Source organism: Rana temporaria, chromosome 6, assembly GCF_905171775.1.
Source record: "Rana temporaria chromosome 6, aRanTem1.1, whole genome shotgun sequence".
In the NCBI taxonomy this organism is placed as follows: Eukaryota; Metazoa; Chordata; class Amphibia; order Anura; family Ranidae; genus Rana; species Rana temporaria.
Genome location: NC_053494.1, coordinates 100,679,583 through 100,701,856, shown reverse-complemented (window position 1 = coordinate 100,701,856; position 22,274 = coordinate 100,679,583). Strand labels below are relative to the sequence as shown.

The window sequence follows — 22,274 nt, the reverse complement described above, 5'->3', positions numbered from 1 at the left end:
GAGGGCATAGTGCCCACCCTGTTGAAACAAGGTATAATCAAACCCATCCTAAAGAAGCCCACCCTTGACCCCAAGGACCCTGAACATCGTCGTCCCATAACAGACCTGAACGTCTTCTCCAAGGTAATGGAGAAAGTTGTGGTACAACAGCTGCAACAGCATTTAGACACCCATAATTTGCTCGATCCTTTTCAATCGGGTTTCCGTCCAGGACACGGGATGGAAACAGCATTGCTCAAAATATGGGATGATGCTCTAGAGGCCGCAGACGAAGGAGAATCTTGTCTTCTAGTACTGTTGGACCTCAGCGCAGCTTTTGACACGGTAGACCACAAACTATTGCTGACTCAGCTAGTTGAAGTAGCCAAAGTCGCAGAATGTGACTTACCCTGGTTCTCCTCCTTTTTGGAAAACCGATCACAAGTAGTGAAACTGGGACCGTTCACTTCTGAGAAACGCACAGTGTCATGCGGAGTCCCTCAAGGATCCCCTCTGTCCCCGGTGCTGTTTAATATCTATCTTCGCCCCCTTTTTTAAATAATTAGCAGCCAAAAGCTGCTCTACCACTCTTATGCGGATGACACACAATTGTACTTTCGCATCTGCAACAAAAAGGATCATCATCTCGCTCTAGAGAAATGCCTCTCTTTGATAGAGAACTGGATGACAAAGAGTTATCTTAAACTCAACGGATCGAAAACAGAACTTCTTCTGTTTCATGCTAATCGAAAGAATCAACCGGCAACCACCTGGACACCTCCGCCCATTCTGGGCAAAATCATCACCCCTAGCACCAAAGTCAAAAGTCTCGGGGTCATTTTTGACACCTACATGACAATGGATGCACAAATAGGGTCAGTAGTCAGCGGATCACACCATCTGCTGCGCCTACTACGCAGACTTATTCCATTTATTCCCAAAGAGGACATAGCAGTCGTGGTGGGAACTATTGTTAATTCCAGACTGGACTATGCAAATGCCCTCTACCTCGGACTCCCAAAGTACCAAATCACTCGCCTGCAGGTCGTTCAGAATACGGCCGCGCGACTTGTGACTGGGAAAAAACCTTGGGAATCAATCTCGCCCTCACTGAGAAGCCTTCACTGGCTGCCAGTGAAAGATAGAATCACTTTCAAAGCGCTTTGTCTGACGCACAAATGTATTTTGGGAAATGCCCCCAAGTATTTGTGCGAAAAACTAAAGGCTTACAACCCCAATCGTGTTCTGCGATCCTCAAACCAAAATTTACTCCAAATCCCCAAAACCAGATACAAGTCCAAAGGAGAAAGAAGATTTGCTGTCCTGGGCCCTCGACTTTGGAACACTTTACCAACCTCCATTCGGTTGGAGGAGAACCACTTGGCCTTTAGGAGAAATATTAAAACCCATCTCTTTTAAGGTCAAAGGAGAAATGGTCAACAAGCGCCCAGAGGCGATTCAGTTCGCATGTGCAGCGCTATATACGTTTTTTCACTCACTCACTTAAAGAAAGATTATTGTCAGCCCCTCTGTTTCATCAAGCCATACTGCATAGTGAAAAAGGTTGTGTAAAATGGTGACTCTAAATACCTTATTGCTGATCGTTTGACCTCCGGCCACTCTAAAGCTACAGCAGGAGGGGCTGAGTGGACAGCACAGCGGTCACGTGATGTCACGGCTGATGTCAGAGGGGGATCTTGGCCCTTTCACTGTACCCCTTAGATCGGGAGAGGAGAACGGCCAGAGGTCACGTGACTGGCCAGAAACAATCTACAATAAGGCATTTAGAGGCATCAATTTACACAAATATTTACACTATGTAGTATTGCTTGATGAAATACTTGTGCTTCTCATGGACAGGTTTTTGTTTTTAGACACATGGCCACTTTTTTTCCTTTAGTTGTTTCTTATCATGTTTTTTTCCTACTCTAGAGTGTTGTCCTACCCTCTCTCTGTCCTGCTCTAAAACATCTTGTACTGCCTGAATTTTATACTATTCTAGTTTATCTCTCAGCATCTGATGTTTTCTTGTCAGTCCAGCTCTTTTTTATGACCACTTAGGGGTCCCTGTATAGGACAGCCTGTTTCTTGTTTTGCCTTCATAAGGTGGATTTTAGAGTTAATCTTGCCTGCTTATGACCTCTACAGCAAGACTTCTACTTTCCCTGTCTGGATACAGTCTACATGAGCATTTTGTGCTTATTGGACTTTTCAGCATCAGGCATCTTGTAGATTACAATGCTTTTACCTTGTCTTGTGTTTGCACTTTGTTACATTTCAAGAATGTTCAGGCCTCAGCTGGCTTTGACTGTCCAGTTTTGATGAGCCACCTATGTTATCCTGTGGGGTTGGTTTCTCTATTGCCCACTTATAAGTTGGACTTCTTTTAGACATCCTGGTAGTCTAAGATTATCATCCTGTGTCCTGTATTGTATGATCAAGAAAATAGGATATTTACCTTATGTGTAAAATCTTTATCTTGAAGTACATTAAAGGACACAAGTTCCACCTTTCTGTTCTTGTTTCACTCCTACGTTTGCTTTCTGGCAAAACTGAAGCATGCTGGAAGTGGGAGGGGTTATATTAAGATGTCCTTACAACTTTCCTTTGCCAGTATCCAATCTCTTGAAGGTGGCAGTATATCCCAGCAGTCTATGAATACTATCCTGTCAAGTACAGCAAATAGATTTTACAGGTAAGGTAAAAATCCTATTTTTTTTCTTGTTTGTTTGCAATACCTTCACCACAGTCATGCCACTGGCAGTTACATAGATTATATACAGTGTATTATAATAAAGAAACATATATAATCATTATACCACTCAATGGTGGGGTTTTGACATGCTCTAAATGATTTTAATTAACAAGATTCACCTCTTAGGGAGAAATGTTATGGTAGGTGTGTTATTAGAATGCATAAATAAAATAATTATGATGTACAGTAAGAAAGATTATATAGACAACCTTTTATAATACACTGTAAATATGTATTGTTTACCTACAAAAATTAGCAAACATATTATTAAAATCTATGCACCAGCGTTGTTTTTATAGTATGTACGTTACAATTTTAATGTGATTGGTTAATAAACATTAATTTTACTTGTAAAGTGTGATGTTTGCATAATCAGATATGTATACTTGTAAAGTCCAAAAAAATCTTCTTTCTTTGTTTTTCAATCAACATTTTGGAAGAATATTGGTACAACCCCAGATAGGGGGATAATATTCATGAATATCATGTGCTATTATTAGTTGATTGCATAATTAAATTAGGGCTTTGGAGAAAATTAGTTGCAAGGAACGGGTAATTTACTGACTGTATGCATTCCCCTTAAGGGGAAATATAATTTAATTTTATAAATGGCTGATATGAAATTCAGCAGTAAACTGTTTATTGTAACATCACCAGAGAAGACATAATAAACAAACTATAAAAGCTAAAAATGAGGCACAGACTTCAACAGGAACTGGTTCTAGCAAATACAGTGGATTATTAGAAAAAAAAATGTATGCATTTGTTTCTAAAAATATATGAATGTTGGACCACTGATTTATCCAGTTATAATTAAGATATAGGAAGGCTTTTTTTCCCCGTTAAAGCAAATTGGACCATATTTTCTAAAGGTTTTTTACTTTCCTCTGAATTACCAAACAAACTATGTCATTTAAGATTGAATTTGACAGACATTCTTTTTGATCCAATGCAAAAAATAATACCCAATTATACCGTACTACATCCATAATGTATGCATGCATGTGTACATACATTATGTCCAGTTAATATTTTTCCAGCCAATATATTATATTAGTTGACACTGTCTTTTGTGTCCCAATCCAACCACCAAATTTTACCATCTCATATAGCAAAGCAATAAATAAACTACCTGCAACGAATTAGAACTTAATTGATCATATTGGGGAAAACCCAATAAACTTCTGTCCTGAAATATACTTATTTGATCTTTAATTTACCACCAGATGCAATGAGTTTTTCCAGTAAATTTGTGAAAAGTTTGTCATTTAGGGGAGAGCACAGTCACATCACATGCCCTGCCAAAGTCATATGATCAAGCTCACCTCCTAAGACTAAAGCCCCATACACACTATCAGTTTTCCTGCAGGTTTTCTCTTCAGGTTTACCAAAACCATCTAATATGAGGTCAAACCTCAAGAGTTTCAATTTGTATGCAATCAAGCAGGCCCTTGCACTACATGGTTTTGGTAAACCTGAACAGAAAACCTGCAGGAAAACTGATAGTGTGTATGGGGCTTCAGTGTTCTCTGCAGTGTTTTGAAGAGAAAACTCAGAAGGACACCACCTACTCCACATTATGTCCTTTTGTAACTGTTAACTGTTAACACTGATATACCTTGGAGAGTGGTATCTATTCTTCATTTAAAAAAAACTATCAATCTCTGTTTGGATGCGAATCACTGTTCCTATGTGGCATCACAATAAAATGTAATCAATTCTCCAATTCTAAAGCCACCACATAGAGTGCAAACTTAGTGGAACCCGCCAAAGATATAAGAGAACCTTTCCCCCACCTATAAACTGCCAGTTTTTAAATATGAAATAGAAAAACATAACATTTGACCAGAATTTATATGGTAATTCTACGGTACTTTAAGGATAAGTTCACCTTTTGCCTCATGTTACATGCTACAGAGCGCAAACACATTCATTCCTCCTTTACCCTGGAAGCAATCATAGGATCTGTGTGCACTCTCACTTGGCTTCTCCCCCCTTAATACATTAACCACTTCAGCCCGGACCATTTTGCTGGTCAATGACCGGGCCACTTTTTGGGATTCGGCACTGTGTCGTACGACGTGGCTCCCAAACAAAATTGGCGTCCTTTTTTCCCCAAAAATAGAGCTTTCTTTTGGTGGTATTTGATCACCTCTGTGTTTTTATTTTTTGCGCGATAAAAATAGAGCGACAATTTTGAAAAAAATATATATACTTTTTTACTTTTTGCTGTAATAAATATTCCACAAAAATATATAAAAAAAACTGTTTAGGCCGATACGTATTCTTCTACATATTTTTCTAAAAAAAAAACGCAATAAGCGTTTATTGATTGGTTTGCACAAAAGTTATAGCGTCTACAAAATAGGGGATAGTTTTATGTCATTTTTATTAATATTTTTTTTTTCACTAGTAATGGCGGCGATTGTTATCCATACTGGAACCTTATGGCGGACACTTCGGACACTTTTGACACATTTTTGGGATCATTGGCATTTTTATAGCATTCAGTGCTATAAAAATGCATTGATTACTGTAAAAATGCCACTGGCAGGGAAGGGGTTAACACTAGGGGGCGAGGAAGGGGTTAATTATGTTCTCTAGGTGTGTTCTAACTGAAGGGGGGTGGGACTGACTAGGGGAAATGACAGATCACTGTTCAAACATTGTATGAACAGACGAACAGTCATTTCTCCACCTGACAGGACCGGGAGCTGTGTGTTTACACACACAGCTCCCGATTCTCGCTCTGTAATGAGCACGCGCCCCTAAAAGCACGCTCCCCAAAATCCATACCAGGCTTTTTGGGTCTGGTATGGATTTGAAGGGAAACCCCCATGCCAAAATTAAAAAATCATGGCATGGAGTTACCCCAAAATCTATACAAGATGCTTATCTGAGCATGCAGCATGGCAGGTCAGGAAAAGAGGACACAAGCGTGTGCCCCCCTCCTGAACCATACCAGGTCACATGCCCTAAACATGAGGGGTTGCTTTGGGGCAGGAGGGCTCCTGCCAAAGCACCTTGTCCCCATGTTGATGGGAACAAGGGCCTCTTCCCCACAATCCTGGCCTGTGGTTGTGGGAATCTGTGGACGGGCTTATCGGAATCTGGCAGCTGCTTTTAACAAGGGGTACCCCCGATGTGAATGAGTAGGGGTACATATTACCCCTAGTCATTCATCAAAAAAGTGCTCAAAAGTACATAAAAAAGCAGACACAGTTTTTGACAAATTTGTTAATATATTTTTTTAAAAGGCCACCCAGTGTAGATCCAATGTCAATCACAATACCCACTGCCACGATGACCCCAAAAAAAAGCTCTACTTCTGACGAAGGCTCCTGCCAAATGACAGTTCCGCTGTCTCCTGTTGCTAAATGAACTAAGGGGTGGGGCCACCCAGTGATGTCCAAGGCCTGCTGGGCCATTGACACCACAATGGGGTGGGGCCATCTGGTGATTGGCGGCCCCGCCCCTTAGTTTATTTAGAGACGGTAGGCGGCGGAGCTGTCATTCAGGGGAAGCCCTCATAGGGAGCGGAGTTTCTTTTCATTTTCAAATCGGTCATTGTGATTGATGTTGGACAATGGATTTATTTTAATTTTTTTAATAAAGGACTTGTCAAAAACTGACACTTTTTTGTGAATCAGTAGGGGTACTATGTTCCCCATACTCATTCACATTAGGGGGCTGGGATATGGGGGCCCCCTTGTTAAGAGTATGGATTTTGGGGGGACTCACATACTTTATTTATTTTTTTGGCATGGGGGTTCCCCTCAAAATTATTATAAGACCCAAAGGGCCTGGTATGGATTGGGGGGACCCCACACTGTTTTTTTTTCTTAATTTTTCGATGCTGGCAATTCTTTTTACATTCGGCTGTCAGCAGGGAACCCTGCTGACAGCTGATGACTCATCGATTGTTAAGGACACCATCGCCTTCCTGCTCCTTAACAGACAGCTTTTTACACTATTTGTTAAGGATGTCAGCAACTGCCGGCGGTAAACTACTGCAGGCTTTCACTACTAAAATAGTGCCTTCAAATGACTTAAAAAAATAGTACATGCGGATGTGGTATTTTAGTAGTGTTTTTTAGTGAATGACAATTTTTTGTGCGGTATACTTGGATGCAGCAAGTTACAGTGCCACTTTGTGAATGGAGCAGTGAAGGTAGTAGCATGCTGATATCATCCCATTTTTAGTTCAGCCATCCTTCTTGAACTCTTCTAACTGAAAGTCCATACTTCAGATACGGACCTCAGCTTAGAAGTCAGGTCTGCAGAAGCCTCAGCATTGCACCCAGGGGGCACTAAGGTTTATATTTTTTATTTTATTTTTATCAATGCATATTCATTATTTATTTTTTATCATACCATTAGTGCATTTATGACATTTAATAAAAAGGTGAATCTATCCTTTAATGGCTCTGGCACACACTAATAGTGAAGGCATTTAATGGATATTTTAAGGGGCTCTCTATTGAGCAATGGTTTTATGCAGGTGACTTGTCAGCAGTGTGTGGCAACAAACCATAAAGTGTGCAGTTGGCATATACAGTATGATAAGGTATAACTGTAAGTTATATCAAATCGTTTAATAATTGTGCACAGGCATAAAGTAGGTTTACACTTTTAAAATTGTGAGCGGTAACACTATTCCTTATTTTATACAACAGTTTTATAAAGTACAAAATGCAGTTAGCAACAAGTTTCGATCAAATAGCAATTCCTGGCAACAAGTGAAACCAGTCAATGACCTATTAATACACTCTGGCACACTGCAGCTGTGCCAACATCAGGACTTTCACTCAATGTGCATTTATCAGAGTTCTTTGTAATTCACTGCAGCTAGAACAGATACAAGGTACGTCACAGGGTCAATAGGAGTGTACTTCCTGAAACATGTGCTTTCTGCATCACCAATCATATTCAAATTTCCAGGCAGATTTGAATCTGATTGATGGCTGTGAGAAACATCTTAGTAGTGACATTTTTTTTTTACATCAGGCTTTCTGTATGTGAGAGGCAGCAAGGAGGGTGTTCCAGCATCAAAAGCAGGTGTGTTCCAGCATCACCAGATTACCGACAAAAGGGAGTAGGGTGGACTGGTGCAGTACAGCATTGCCTGGATGAAAAACTGAAGTACTGAGCAGGTAGGCTGTGCTCCATGTGCATCTAAAAGCTGATTTTTTTTTCTTTAGCTATAGTGTACATTTTACACTGCAGCACCATGACATGAACCTTTCACATTTCTGTACAGTCATGATTTTTTTTTAATACTGTTAAACACAAAAAAATGCAGTTTGTGATAAATGTAAAGAATGTTGTACAGTACCAAAAGCTGAAATTTTACAAGAGGAAGCATTTCAAGTGCACATGGAGTAAAAAAAATATATTTTGTTTTTTAAAATTCTGTTAATGCACACAAATAAACTTTAGTAATATTTCACAGTGCCACAAACTTCCATGCCACAAAAGAAAGTTTTCAAATGCTTGGGGAATGTTGGTGGAATCAGAATATTCAATTTTTTAAACATGGATAACACTCAAAAAAACAGCTTGCAACAGAGTTTGTTATTTACTACTGTTAGGCAGCAAGTAATTTTTCATCTTTTTGTACCCTAAACTTTCCTGTCTTTTACACATAGAAAATGGCTGCTGAAGATGGAGTCGTTATTTGAAATTAAAGCAGTAGTTTACTGCTGCAGGAAAAAAAAACACCTGCATTACATACTAGCACATTATGAAATACTTACCTTCGAACAAAGCCCTTCCAGTGGCGGGCAGTCACCACTGAGAAGGCTGACAACTTCCCCTGGTCTTTCTTCTGAGTTTGGGGGCTCCAGCGCTGAGTGGCCGAAGCTGCGGTGACATCACTCCCGTGCATGTGCATGGTAGCCCATGGTTTCGGCAAGAAGCTCTGAAGGTCCAACGCGGTATTTCAGACCTTCAGAGCGCAAGCGCCGGTGACGTCAGCAGCAGTATGCAGGGGGAATATCACGTTTAGGAAATATTCATTTTATCTATAGGTAAGCTTTATTATAGGCCTACCTGTAGGTAAAATAACAAAGCAGGTTTTACTACCGCTTTAACAGAGTGATGCAAACACAACACTTGCACCACTCTTCTAAACATACAGAATTGAGCAGATGTGCTGCTAATTAGCTAAAGGAGCACAAGCCCCTTTGTTAATTAGGCATGCTCAGTAGTCTGTTCTGCCATGTCTATGACAGACACAGTGCAGAGCACAGGAGAGATAGAGCTGCAGGCTCTGATCTCTCTGCCTATTCCTGACCCAAGTTCTACTCAGAGCAGGAGGAAGGAGGAGGGTTGTGGGCCCTGCAGACTCTGCTCATGTAGTGTAATGACTGCACAGGCAATGGAAGGGATGTGAGCTGTCTGCTGACTGCTCACATTCCATATGTCACGGTCAAACCTGGTGGGGATCTATGACAGTTTTCTATATGAAAAACTGCCACAATTCCTTTGTAAATTAGGTGAAAATCCAGTGCTGGTTTCAATTTCACTCTGAAATAGAAACTGCTGCCGCTGGAGCAGATAGACCTACAACAGATCTACTGTATATGCTTAGATAATATGACACACACCACTCCAGACAGTCTCCATTATAATGGCACAGGAAACTTAGTTAATTTCCCAGTTTTTTTATTGAAGGTTTCAATCTCTGAAAAGACAACCATGCACAGGCAAAATGGTTCTAAACTTTTAGCACATCTATTTTTTAGGTAATTATGATTTGTTCATTATACTATTAAGATTACTCCCTTACCACTATTCTTTATATGCACTCTTTAAAAAAATGGAATCCAATTTGCTTTAACAAAAAAAACCTTCCTGACATCCCTTGGGGATCTGATAAATTACCTCTTATAAAGCTTAAATATTTTTAATTCAATTAGGCTTTCCACACAACTGATTTTCTCCATGCCCCTTATTAGTTCTGTTAACCTTCCCTTTTTACTTTGCTCTTTCCAGTTCCAGACATACTTTTTGTTAAAGCTGAAGCTTAGCTATGGATATTTTTGTATACTAATATTGATCCTCGCTAGCTTCAGGTTCCCGTGCCGAGTGGCTATTCTGCTGCTTATTGAACACAGGTGTGCGCTCAATAGGGACAGGAACCATTCTGAGAACACTTTGCATTTTCTCAATAAATGCAAAACATTCTCTGATTCTCCCTCCACCTCATCCAATCAGAGAACACTTTGTATTTATTGAGAACATTTAAAGTGTTCTCTGATTGACACCACTAACATCCTGTGTTCACTAAACATCAAAGCAGCCACTTTTCATGGGACCTAAAAGCTAGCAGCGATCACTTGAAAAGCTTTGCCTACTCCAGTGATTTCCAGCTTCCATGGGGATTGCCAAGATATGACACATGCATGCTTACATTGGTTCAAGATGGACCTATGCAAAAATATCCATACCTAAACTTCAGTTTTAACTGCCTTTACATTGCATAATGGTATTAAATTTAGCATCTACAAAAACACTCACAACATTCTCTATAAATGCATATTTTATCTGCAAAATGCTGTGCATTTATAATTTTTTTTAAAGGCTGGACACCTTTAAGACAATTTGATGTATACCTATCCAATCATTATGTTTGCCTTTATGTCATATAAAATACTGTAAAATACTGTATTTTAGAGTGTGATGTACTGCAACAAGTTCTGGCATAATTAACTGATCAATACCAGTTTTGCATTGCATGAAATTAAAATTCTTTAAAAAATATTTTTACTTATGTAAAATAGGTCAAAAGGGTCTGTGGCTTCTCCTTGTTTTCTTCAAGTCAATGACACCATACATTGACTTACAAATGTACACAATGGGGTTGATTTTTCAAAAGGCAAACAGACTGTTTCTCTTAGCTTTGTGAATGTAGTGGGTTTTTTTTCAAAGAATATCCAATCACGTGCAAGGAAAATTACTGCTTGCACATGATTGGATGATGAGAATCAACAAAGCTTCACCTCATTCACTAAGCTAACTCTATTGCAAAAGGAATATAAACAATCCTATTTGACATTAGTAAACAAACCCCAGTAACTCATTCCAAGCACTGTTAACTTAAAAGTCTATGGTAGTGGAAACTAATGGTTAACAAGGTTTCAGATGTGCAGTCCACCATTTTTTTTAATAAACCATCATCGAACATCCTCTACTCTTGTCAGTAAATAGAGATCAGATGTGTTGGGTATATACAAGTTTCCTAAAAAAAAATCAATGTGTTTTGATCGTATTCTGTCCTGATCTTCCTCAGGGGGATAAAGACATCTTCAAATTTGAATAGTGTGTGTAACCAGAACCAACTAAAAACATAGGGACAGGGTGGTTTCCAGGTGGTGATCTATCCAGAAAGTGTGCAGAAGGTCTAGAGCAGGGGTCTCAAACTGGCGGCCCTCCAGCTGTTGCGAAACTACAAGTCCCATCATGCCTCTGCCTGTGGGAGTCATGCTTGTAACTGTCAGCCTTGCAATGCCTCATGGGACTTGTAGTTTCGCAACATCTGGAGGGCCGCCAGTTTGAGACCCCTGGTCTAGAGGGACCCATGGAAAATCACACCTGCTGTATGTAAGGAAATGGAGAGGAGCACATGCAAGCCCACAAAAAGGCCCTTGATGGTAAAAAGCACTCAATATACAGCTGACAACTTGATGGGAGTTTCTTTAATATATATACATATATATATATATATATATATATATATATATATATATATATATATATATATATATATATATATCCTATTGTGTCCAACGCGGTGACGTAAAACACAACGACGTGCTGAGAAAAATGAAGTTCAATGCTTCCGAGCATGCGTCCACTTGATTCTGAGCATGCGTGGATTTTTGACCGATGGATTTCCCCACAGACGATCGTTTTTTACTATCGTTTTTTTTAACCATAAGAAAAATTTAAACCAGGTTCTATTTTATTTCACCAGTGGGGAAAAAAAACGATGGGGCCCACACACGATCGGTTCATCTGATGAAAACGGTCCATCGGACCCTTTTTTTCCGCAGCTTAGATTCACACCGCACTGATGTGAATGGCACTAATGGAAAACAATGTTATTTTAATGACTTGCGAATTTGAGAAATCACAACGGCTCAAATTCGCAATAGAATTCGCAGCAGTGTGAACCTGGCTTCAAGGTGGCCATACACGTATCGATTTTAAATCAATCTAGGTACGAGTGATCAGTTGTCTGACACACGGCAGGTATTAATTCAATCAATTTAGAAAAGATTGATAAAAAATCCAGCCATGGAAAAAAGCATCAGATCAGTTGATACAATTTTCTTTGTGTTGTGAAAGAAGTAGCAGCAAGTATTTTTCTTTGTTGTGTAAAATGTTATCAACAGTAGCATAGTGACTTTTTTGGGGGGGAAATGTACTTGATGTGTGTGTGTATATATATATATAAAATGTATCTCATTCTCATTACAATTTTACATCAGCATTTGAGTTACATTTGTTTATAATGAAGAGAGTAAAAATTTTTTTTTTTCATGTGACCTGTTGAAAAAAAAACAGGTATTTTCTGCTTGCAGTCATTATATTAATATTATCTTTTTTTTTTTACACTCCAGTACTGTAGCATTTACAGCGACAGTCTGACCTTTAACCACTTCAGCCCAGACCATCGAGTACTTTTTTTGATTCGGCACTGCATCGCTTAAACTGACAATTGCGCGGTCGTGCGACATGGCTCCCAAACAAAATTGATGTCCCTTTTTCCACACAAATAGAGCTTTCTTTTGGTGGTAAACAAAAATAGAGCGACAATTTTGAAAAAAAAAGCAATATTGTTTACTTTTTGCTATAATACATATCCCCAAAATATATATATATATATATATATATATATATATATATATATATATATATATATATATAAAAGTCTCAGTTTAAGCCGATACGTATTCTTCTACATATTTTTGGTATTTTTTTTTTGCAATAAGCGTTTATTGATTGGTTTGCGCACACGTTATAGCGTCTACAAAATAGGGGATAGTTTTATGGCATTTTAAAAAATAATTGTTTTTTACTAGTAATGGCGGCGATCAGCGATTTTTATCGTGACTGCAACATTATGGTGGACACATCAGACACTTTTGGTGCTATTTTGGGACCGTTCACATTTATACAGCGATCAGTGCTATAAAAATTCACTGATTACTGTGTAAATGTGACTGGCAGTGAAGGGGTTAACCTGTAGGGGGCACTGAAGGGGTTAAGTGTGTCCTAGGGATGTGTTCTAACTGTATGGGGAATGGGCTACGTGTAACACGACACTGATCACCGCTCCCGATTACAGGAAGCTGTGATCAGTGTCCTTGTCACTAGGCAGAAGGGGAAATGCTTGTTAACATTAGCATTTCCCCATTTTTCCTCTCTGTGAGACGATCGCGGGACTCCTGGCGGACATTGAGTCCACGGGACTCACAGAGTAAGGCCTCGTACACACGACCGTTTTCCTTGACAAAATCCATCAGGAAAATTGGTGGAAGAGCTTTTTTGCAGAGGAAAACGGTCGTGTGTATGTATTTCCTTGTCGTGTTTCTCGTCGGGCTGGTTTACGACGAGAAACACGTTCGTGTGTATGCTTAGAAACCCGCGCATGCTCAGAATAAAGTATAAGATGGGAGCGTGCCTTCGGTAAAAGTAGGTTTTGTAATGGAGATAGCACATTCGTTATGCTGTAACAGACTGAAAAGCGCGAATCGTCTCTCACCAAACTTTTACTTAACACGCAGTAACATGAGATTAGCAAAAGCAGCCCCAAGGGTGGTGCCAGTGGAATCAAACGTCCCCTTTATAGTGCTGTTGTACGTGTTGTACGTCACCGCGTTTGAGAACAACGAGATTTTGTCTTTACAGTGTGTACGCAAAGAAAGCTTGCCAAGATTCTCGACAAGCCTAACAAGGAACTCGTCGAGGAAAACGATGTTTTGTTTACGACGAGTTTCTCGGTCGTGTGTACGAGGCCTCAGAGTCAGACTCACAGAGCATGCGGTGGTCGGGCGCGCACACACCCACAACCCTGTGCCTTAAAGGCTACGTATATATATTGTATGTCGATCTGCCCAGCCTTGCCATTCTGCTGACGTATATAGTTGTGCAGCGGTCAGCATGGGGTTAAAGATGGCAATAGATGGATCTAATTTCATTCAAATCAGCAGTGACCGGATTAATTTCAATCAGTGGTGTTGATATACTAAAGTCAAATATAATGTGCAAACAACAAGTGCAGTTGTACTCTGCCAGTGCAGTTGCTCCAGAGTTTAGAAAATGAGGGGAAACTCTGCTGACTTCCTTAATCCAATCATGTGCAAGCAAAAATTTTCTTTTTTATTTCCCTTGCATGGGATTGGATATTCTTTGCAAAGTGAAGCTTTACCTAATTTACTAATCTCTGAAGCAACTGCACTTGTAGAGTACAACTGCAGTTTGCAAAGTGCAAAGTTTAACAATAAATAACCAAAGCGACAAAGGAATAGATAATAGTAAACAAAAAATAATAAATAAAGATCTAGTGGCAAATTAAATTAAATTAAATTAACAGCTGCAGTGACAAATTTGCTCTGCAAATCAAATAAAATGGTAAATAGAGAAACGCGCTAAATGTAAATATAAAAAACAAACACCATAACATGATATGGCGACATTAGAGCCGCTTATAATTAAAAGAGCTTGTGCTCAAAAAATAAGGAAATCGGTGCTTCTTCAGTGCTCAGACAAGGTGACCCCACATAGATGTGAACTCACCCAACTATCTCTAGTGTGGCCAGATGCGCGTGTGGGGAGAGAACCCTGCAGACTTTTTTTAAGCTGACGGTTCCTGGGATGGATATACCCAATATGAATAGATATGACAGAAAAAACTTCATTGTGCAATACTGTTTTACTGTAATAATCAACTCACATGTAAGGGTGCCTGTGGCCTGGCACCCGGTGTCAATAGCAGGTGATTATTTGGGAAATCAGCCCGATTTCTGGGGGCAAATGGTGGCCAGAAGTAAGTCGCGAATGACGCAAATCAACCTTGATACGTTTTAGCCTTTCCTGATAATGGCCCATTTGATAGGCTGAAACGCGTTGAGGTTGATTCGCAACTTCCTTACGCCCACTATTTGCCTCCGGAAATCGAGCATCTACCACGGCAGTGGTTCAAAATTGCTTATGGGTTTATTTACCAAATAATCACCTGCTATTCACACCAGGTGCCAGGCCACAGGCACCCTTTCATGTGAGTCGATTATTATGATTTAAATTGTAAATAATCCTTTTAAAACGGTATTGCGCAATGAAGGTTCTTCTGTCATACCTATTCGTATGAGGCATATTCATCCCTGAAAACTGTCAGCTTGAAGAAAATCTGCAGGGGTCTCCGCCCACATGTGCATCTGACCACTCTAGAGATAGTTGGTCCATATTGAGGGGTGAGTTCACATCTATGTGGGGGCACCTTGTCTGAGCACCGAAGAAGTACAGATTTCCTTATTTTTTAAGCACAAGCACTTTATTGGGACTTTTAATTATAAGCGGCTCAAACGTCGCTATATCATGTTAAGGTGTTTGTTTTTTATGTTTACATTTAGCGTGGTTTCTCTATTTACCAAAGTGCAAAGTTTGCCTTTAGTAAATCAACCCCAGTGTGTGGTTGTTCCTGTTCAACAGAAGTCGATCAGTAGATCAACTTATGTTGAATGAACAAGTTGGAAAACATTTGCTGATCAAATTGCTGCACCTGTTAATCAGTGTATTCTGAAAGTTTCTCTGTCAGACTACAATATCCCAGTGGGGAGGATTCCTCCAGCCATCACATTTTTTTCATTCAGTCTGCTTGCTGAATGAAAAAATAATCATAATGCATAGTCAGTTTTGCACAGCATGTGATTTTAGCATGGAGGTCGGGCTGGCCTATGATTCCTGCTTTCGTTCTATAGAGAAGAAAGACAACATTGGGAAACATCCAGTATTAATAATGGCAGGAATGTTGAGATTTTGTTAAAGTTACTCTAAAGTGGAAATTCCGCTTTAAGCACTTACATGCCACATTTGGCATGTAATTTTTTTTGGGGGGGAGTGGGGGCTTCGGTAGGAGTGGGACTTCCTGTCCCACTTCCTACTTCCACCCAGGGACCTCCTAGGCGACTCCTCCTCTCACCTTAGGTGGCCCCTCATTTTAGGCGATCTCCTGGGACACGTGACAGGTCACAGGAGATCGCCTGTCCACTCATAGAGCGCAGCGCGACTCGCGCATGCACAGTGAGTGCCCGGCCGTGAAGCCGAAAGCTGTCACGGCCAGGTGCCCACACTATGAATGGAGGCGCTGGCGGAGGGGGGGGGAGAGGAGCGGAGCTCTGGGTGGCCGTGTCGCTGGACCGTGGAGCAGGTAAGTGTCTGTTTATTAAAACAGAAAAAGGCTGGAACTCCACTTTAAGTTAAGCATGATCTATGTGTACCTGGGTAATATTTATTTTTAACACTCTGTATTTTAAGAACTTTATATACAGATAATAATGCTGAAAGAACATATACAGACTTCAACATAAGCCAATGATGGTGAAGCTTGGCACCCCAGATGTTTTGGAACTACATTTCCCATGATGCTCAACTACACTGCAGAGTGCATGAGCATCATGGGAAATGTAGTTCCAAAACATCTGGTGTGTCAAGGTTCGCCATCACTGAAATAAGCCATTTCAATGGCAATATAGAAAAATAGACTAAACAGTAAACCATCCTGTCTATAGAGTGTATAATCACTTGTCAGGGTCAAAGCCTAAATAGCAAGCTAAATAGTGCATGCATCCCATCTGTATTTGCTGGGTAAAGTTTACGTATCTGAAATGCAGACTCCCAACTTTTAGTTGCAGTTTAATGCTTATAATTAAAAACTAAACTCTGGAACCTTTGCCCAAAAAAAAGGTAGGCAGAGGACTACAGACCAGCCAGCAGCCTTGTCTGTGGTATTCTGCAACAGACTTTTCCCTCTTTATTGACTTACCTTGCTTTGTTCTGAACCCTATCTCTGTGTAGAGGCAGTCATCTTCTGATCTGTGCTTCTTAAAACCTCTCCTATACCCAGTGAAGTGAACAGCCTTAGATGATACACAGGGATGAAACAAATCTCCCTACATAAGTTTTACATGTATATCTGCTGTCTTCAGCTTTCTATATTCTTTAGAAAATGAACATTGTGTTAGAATCTTTTCCTCCTGTTTCAGCACTGGGTGTTTCAGCACTGGGAGTATTGGCATATACTGTGTGACAGCTGATTAGAGGAAAGACAACCCCCCCTCCACATAGGCAGAGGAATAAAGATACTTGCAGAGCTGTGCTGTGAATAGACAAACTCTATGCTAATCTATTTATAGCATCCTCCCTGACACAAATGTTCAGCTGCTTTCATCTCCCATGTCAGAGAGCTTGTCAGAAGTTATCACGCTGATAACAGAGGAACAGAGCAGCAGAAAGACACAGGACTTAGGGCTTTGGAGAGAGATAAGTAAACACTACAGATATACAGTGCCTTGAAAAAGTATTCATACCCCTCTAAATTTTCCAAATTTTGTCATGTTACAACCAAAAACTTAAATGTATTTTGGGGTTTTATGTGATAGACCAACACAAAGTGGCACATAATTATGAAGTAGAAGGAAAATTATAAATGATTTTCCCAATTTTTTACAAATACATGTCTGAAAAGTGTGGCATGCATTTGTTTTCAGCCCCCTTTACTCTGATACCCCTAACTAAAATCTAGTGGAACCATTTGACTTCACAAGTCACCTAATTAATAAATAGAGTCCACCTGTGTGTAATTTAATCTCAGTAGAAATACAGCTGTTCTGTGAAGCCTGCATAGATTTGTTAGAGAACCTTAGTGAACAAACAGCATCATGAAGGCCAAGGAACACACCAGACAGGTCAGGGATAAATTTATGTAGAAGTTTAAAGCAGGGTTGGGTTATAAAAAAAATATCCCAAGCTTTAAACATCTCACAGAGCACTGTTCAATCCATTTTCTGAACATGGAAAGAATATGACAACTGCAAGCCTACCAAGACATGGCCGTCCACCTAAACTGACAGGCTGGGCCACGAGAGCATTAATCAGAGAAGCAGCCAAGAGGCCCATGGCAACTCTGGAGGAGCTTCAGAGATCCACAGCTCAGGTGGGAGAATCTGTCCACAGGACAACTATTAGATGTGCACTCCACAAATCTGGCCTTTATGGAAGAGTGGCAAGAAGAAAGCCATAAGAAGTCACATTTACAGTTTGCGAGAAGCCATGGGGGACACAGCAAACATGTGGAAGAAGGTGCTCCGGTCAGATGAGACCAAAATTAAACTTTTTGGCCTAAAAGCAAAACGCTATGTGTGGCAGAAAACTAACACAGCACCTTGAACACAACATCCCCACTGATGCTTTTTTCAGCAGGGACAGGGAAGCTGGATAGAGCTAAATACAGGGCAATCTTAGAAGAAAACCTTACAGTCTGTAAAAGACTTGAGACTGGGGCGGAGGTTCACCTTCCAGCAGAACAATGGCCCTAAACATTCAGCCAGAGCTACAATGGAATGGATTAGACAAAGCATATTCCAATTGAGAATCTGTGGCAAGACTTGAAAATTGCTGTTCACAGACGCTCTCCATCCAATCTGACATAGCTTGAGCTATTTTGAAAAGAACAATGGGTAAAAATGTCACTCTCTGGATGTGCAAAGCTGGTAGAGACATCCCCACAACGACTTGTAGCTGTAATTGCAGTGAAAGGTGGTTCTGCAAAGTTTTGACTGAATACAAATGCATGCCACACTTTTCAGTAATTTATTTGTAAAAAAAAAATGATTTATAATTTTTCTTCCACTTCACAATTATGTGCCACTTTATGTTGGTCTCTCACATAAAATACCAATAAAATATATTTATGTTTTTGGTTGTAACATGACAAAATGTGGAAAATGTCAAGAGGTATGAATATTTTTTCAAGGCACTGTATGTGTCTAGGTCAAATGTCATGATCGGGTTTACATCCACTTTAATGACAGAGACCTAAGCAAGTACAACAAAGAGCGGCACAGTAGTGACATCAACAAATCTCACTCCAAATCTTCTTAGACTAACTATCAGCAGCAGTGCCTTAGATCTCACATCGCAGATATATAACTATGAGGCTGTGGGAATAGTAGTGCCTGGGCACACTAACATATCTGCTATTTTTCAGACAAAGGGTACATTCTTCAGTGTAATGTTTAGGTGCGATTAGGATTTCTAACTTTTCCCTATAACATAGCCAATCCTCACTTTTTGAGTTGAGCTCCATCTTACCTTACATTTGTTTTGGAACAGTGCTGCTCTTTGCAAAAATGTGGTTTAAAATGTGGATTTGGGGAAGTAACACAAAATACTACTTGTGTTGTATATTCTTAACATGTCTTAGTTAGGATATGGGTTGCACGCTGCATTTTCTTATAGTCCCTGGCCCGTACTCACTACTTCCCTTTTTATTTTTTACTCTTCCTTACCTTCAAATAGGCTTACTGTCCAGTCTTGTCAATACCATACCTGAAAAAAAAAATTGCCCTTATAGAACATATTTACATTTAATTAAATCAAAAATAGCATGCTTTTTCGTTGCATTTTGTTGCAGAAAAATGAGTTAACATCATCGTAATACCTATTTGATTAACAACTGCATCAGTGAAAACAAAATTTGTATAATTTGTTTTAGAATATAAACGCTTATTGTATCACTGGGTGCATTGAAAGCAAGTAAGCAAATAGATCAACTGTTGTAAAATATTAATGGCTCTTTTGCGGTCTGTATACATTAATCCATATACTTTATTTTCTTCCCAATCCATTATGTGCTGCTCAACCAAGCAAGCCTTATCAATGTTCACTGCTGAGTAGCTACCAACCTGTGATGACAGGGAACATTTTCTAAGCAATATACCTTTCTACTGTTTCTAGTTGAGTGAATTTTATACTTCACTTGACAAACATCCACACTGCACTGCAATGCCTTGTAATTTATTTTTCATTTGTTAAAGGCATATCCCATTTTGTAGCCTATCCCCAGTGGCACTTTTAGTGACATACAGTTCTTTGATGTTTTTAATTTGCTAGAAGCAGACTGCAATATAGCTGCTGAGGGAAGCCAGGTCACATGGACAGTCACTTGTCTACAGTGAAAGTATCAGCAGAACTTATTATTTTTAGTATTTGGCTGTACAGAAGCATTACTACCAAATATGTCACCTGCTGTCAGTTTCCAGCATACAGATAAATTGCTTCAAGATTACTCCATGGTACAGCTTTTCACACTGGTTGTAGCTTAAATTAAATGTCTAGTGTTTTATTGGTAATGTTAAAGTAAATATAAACCTTAACATAATTACAATTGTTTTTATAAAGCATTGTTACATAGTCTGGTTGAAAAAAGACACATCTAGTTCAACCAATCACCAATAACCATTGGTCTAATACAAAATAGTCTTTATTTTTTTAGTAAATTCATGTTTCCACCTTTTTTATTTGCATCAAATTTTTGCTAATTTGCTGCAAGTTATTCGCAGCCACTTCTTGTCTTCAAGCATGTACTCCAGTGTTGGCTGCATGACATTGCCCAATATTTACAAAAGTGGCCCATACCTTAGAAATGTGTGTTAAGATGACTACTTGTAGTCTACATCATCAACCCGTGTAAAAGCATATACATTATATATAAACTTATAGATTTATAAAAATATATATTTACTTTAGGTATCCCTGCCCTTTCTAATTACTAACCAACACTGCAGTAAAAATGGCAGTGTGAGTGTTTGGGTACTAGCTTTATATATATATATATATATATATATATATATATATATATATATATATATATATATATATATATATAAATTATGGCTGTGGAAATGAACTATTATTTCCTCGATTAATCGTTAATTTTTTTGATCGATCAAAATTCTTTTGATCGGTACTCACCTCTCTGCCGTCTTCCGTGTCTTCAGGGAGTTCCGTCGGAGATCCGGCGATGTCACGGACACCGGCGGGGCTTGTAGTGTCCATCTGCAGGGCTCCTTTGCTGTGCCTTCATATCTGCATGCCAGCGGGACCTTACTATCTGCCACACGCAAGGGCTGTTACACTTCCCTCTATCACTTCCCTCTATGAACCTGGGATTCTACAGCCATCCACTGGGAGTTGTGATAGTTCCCTTCCCTGGACATCTACATTCCGACGGACTGATGTTAACCCCTCCTCATCAGGATTCAGCAGTGGTATCATTGTACACATTTTTTTTTTTTTCACAATCAAGAATTTTATTGAAATAAAATTGAAACAGACAATTGACATTGTATACATCTGTGATACATTGGTAAAATTACATCGAACATTTTTATACCAGTATCATACTTAGCTACATGTTTTTTCGACTGCTTTTGCTACCGTTTGGTATTACCAGTGTTGTAAGTAACGGCGTTTAAATAAACGCCGTTACGTAACGATTGCCCGCCAAGGGGTAACTAGTAATCTACCTGATTACTTTTACCCCAGCGGGAGCGCCGTTGCCATTACATTTGCTCTGTTACCACGTTACATCCGGGGTCATGTCTGTTCTAATTCCCCTCACCTCAGGGCCGGCGGGATGGCTGTGATGTTGCATTGACGGTTGTGATTGGGTGGGTGAGTGACTGACTGTGTCTGTCATCATCATCATCACATGCATTGATGTCAGATTGGTCGCCGGCGGGCATGTGACTCTCAGTGTGGGTGGCGCTGGCACTGCCAGCGCCATCCACACTGAGAGTCACATGCCTGCCGGGGACCAATCATTAACTTCTTTGACACCAATGCATGTGAATGTGATGATGCGTTGACAGTCACCCACCCAATCACAGTGGCAGTGGCTTTGCTTGGCGCATGCAGTGACGCGCCCCTGGAGTCTCCCGAGTCCCGCCCGCGGCCGAATGGCGACAGTGAGATGGGAGTGGGACCGCCCGGATGCGAACGGATGGAACAGCGGCGTTGGAGCCCGCGGAGGAGATCGTCAACATGACAGTCGGGGATGGAGAGGCTGAGGCACACAGGTACGCCCGCACAGTACACGGGACACTCCACCGGGCGGCTCCACATGCCCAGGCAGGCCCAGCATCATCACACTCCACCTGCCCAGGCAGCAATACTGTACAATATAGATTCAGTGTGCAGTGTGAGTGACACTGCTGCAGTGCACACTGAATCTATATTGTACAGTATTGCTGCCTGGGCAGGTGGAGTGTGATGATGATATTAATAATTGTACACAGTATTGCATTTGCTGGGCCTGCCATATACTGTACTGTACTATACTGTATAACTGCGCTACAAAATTCCTTTACAAATAATGCATATTTTAAAATGTTATTACTAATAACATTTTAAAATATGCATTATTTGTAAAGGAATTTTGTAGTGCAGTTATACAGTATAGTACAGTACAGTA

At 40.0% G+C, this 22,274-nt stretch overlaps 1 protein-coding gene across 2 annotated transcripts in view; it reads left to right on the top strand.

Moving 5' to 3' along the window:
* Positions 1-22,274, top strand: part of TMEFF2 (transmembrane protein with EGF like and two follistatin like domains 2) — a 909,969-nt gene that overhangs the window by 842,558 nt on the left and 45,137 nt on the right. Inside the window, exon 10 of one of the 2 annotated variants that reach the window (XM_040357081.1) lies at positions 7,742-7,887. The exons of the other annotated variant lie outside the window; for it this stretch is intronic. Coding sequence (XP_040213015.1) covers positions 7,742-7,883 — 142 coding nt within the window. The 3' untranslated portion in view covers positions 7,884-7,887. The remainder of the gene's footprint in view (positions 1-7,741; positions 7,888-22,274) is intronic. 2 annotated transcript variants of the gene reach the window in all.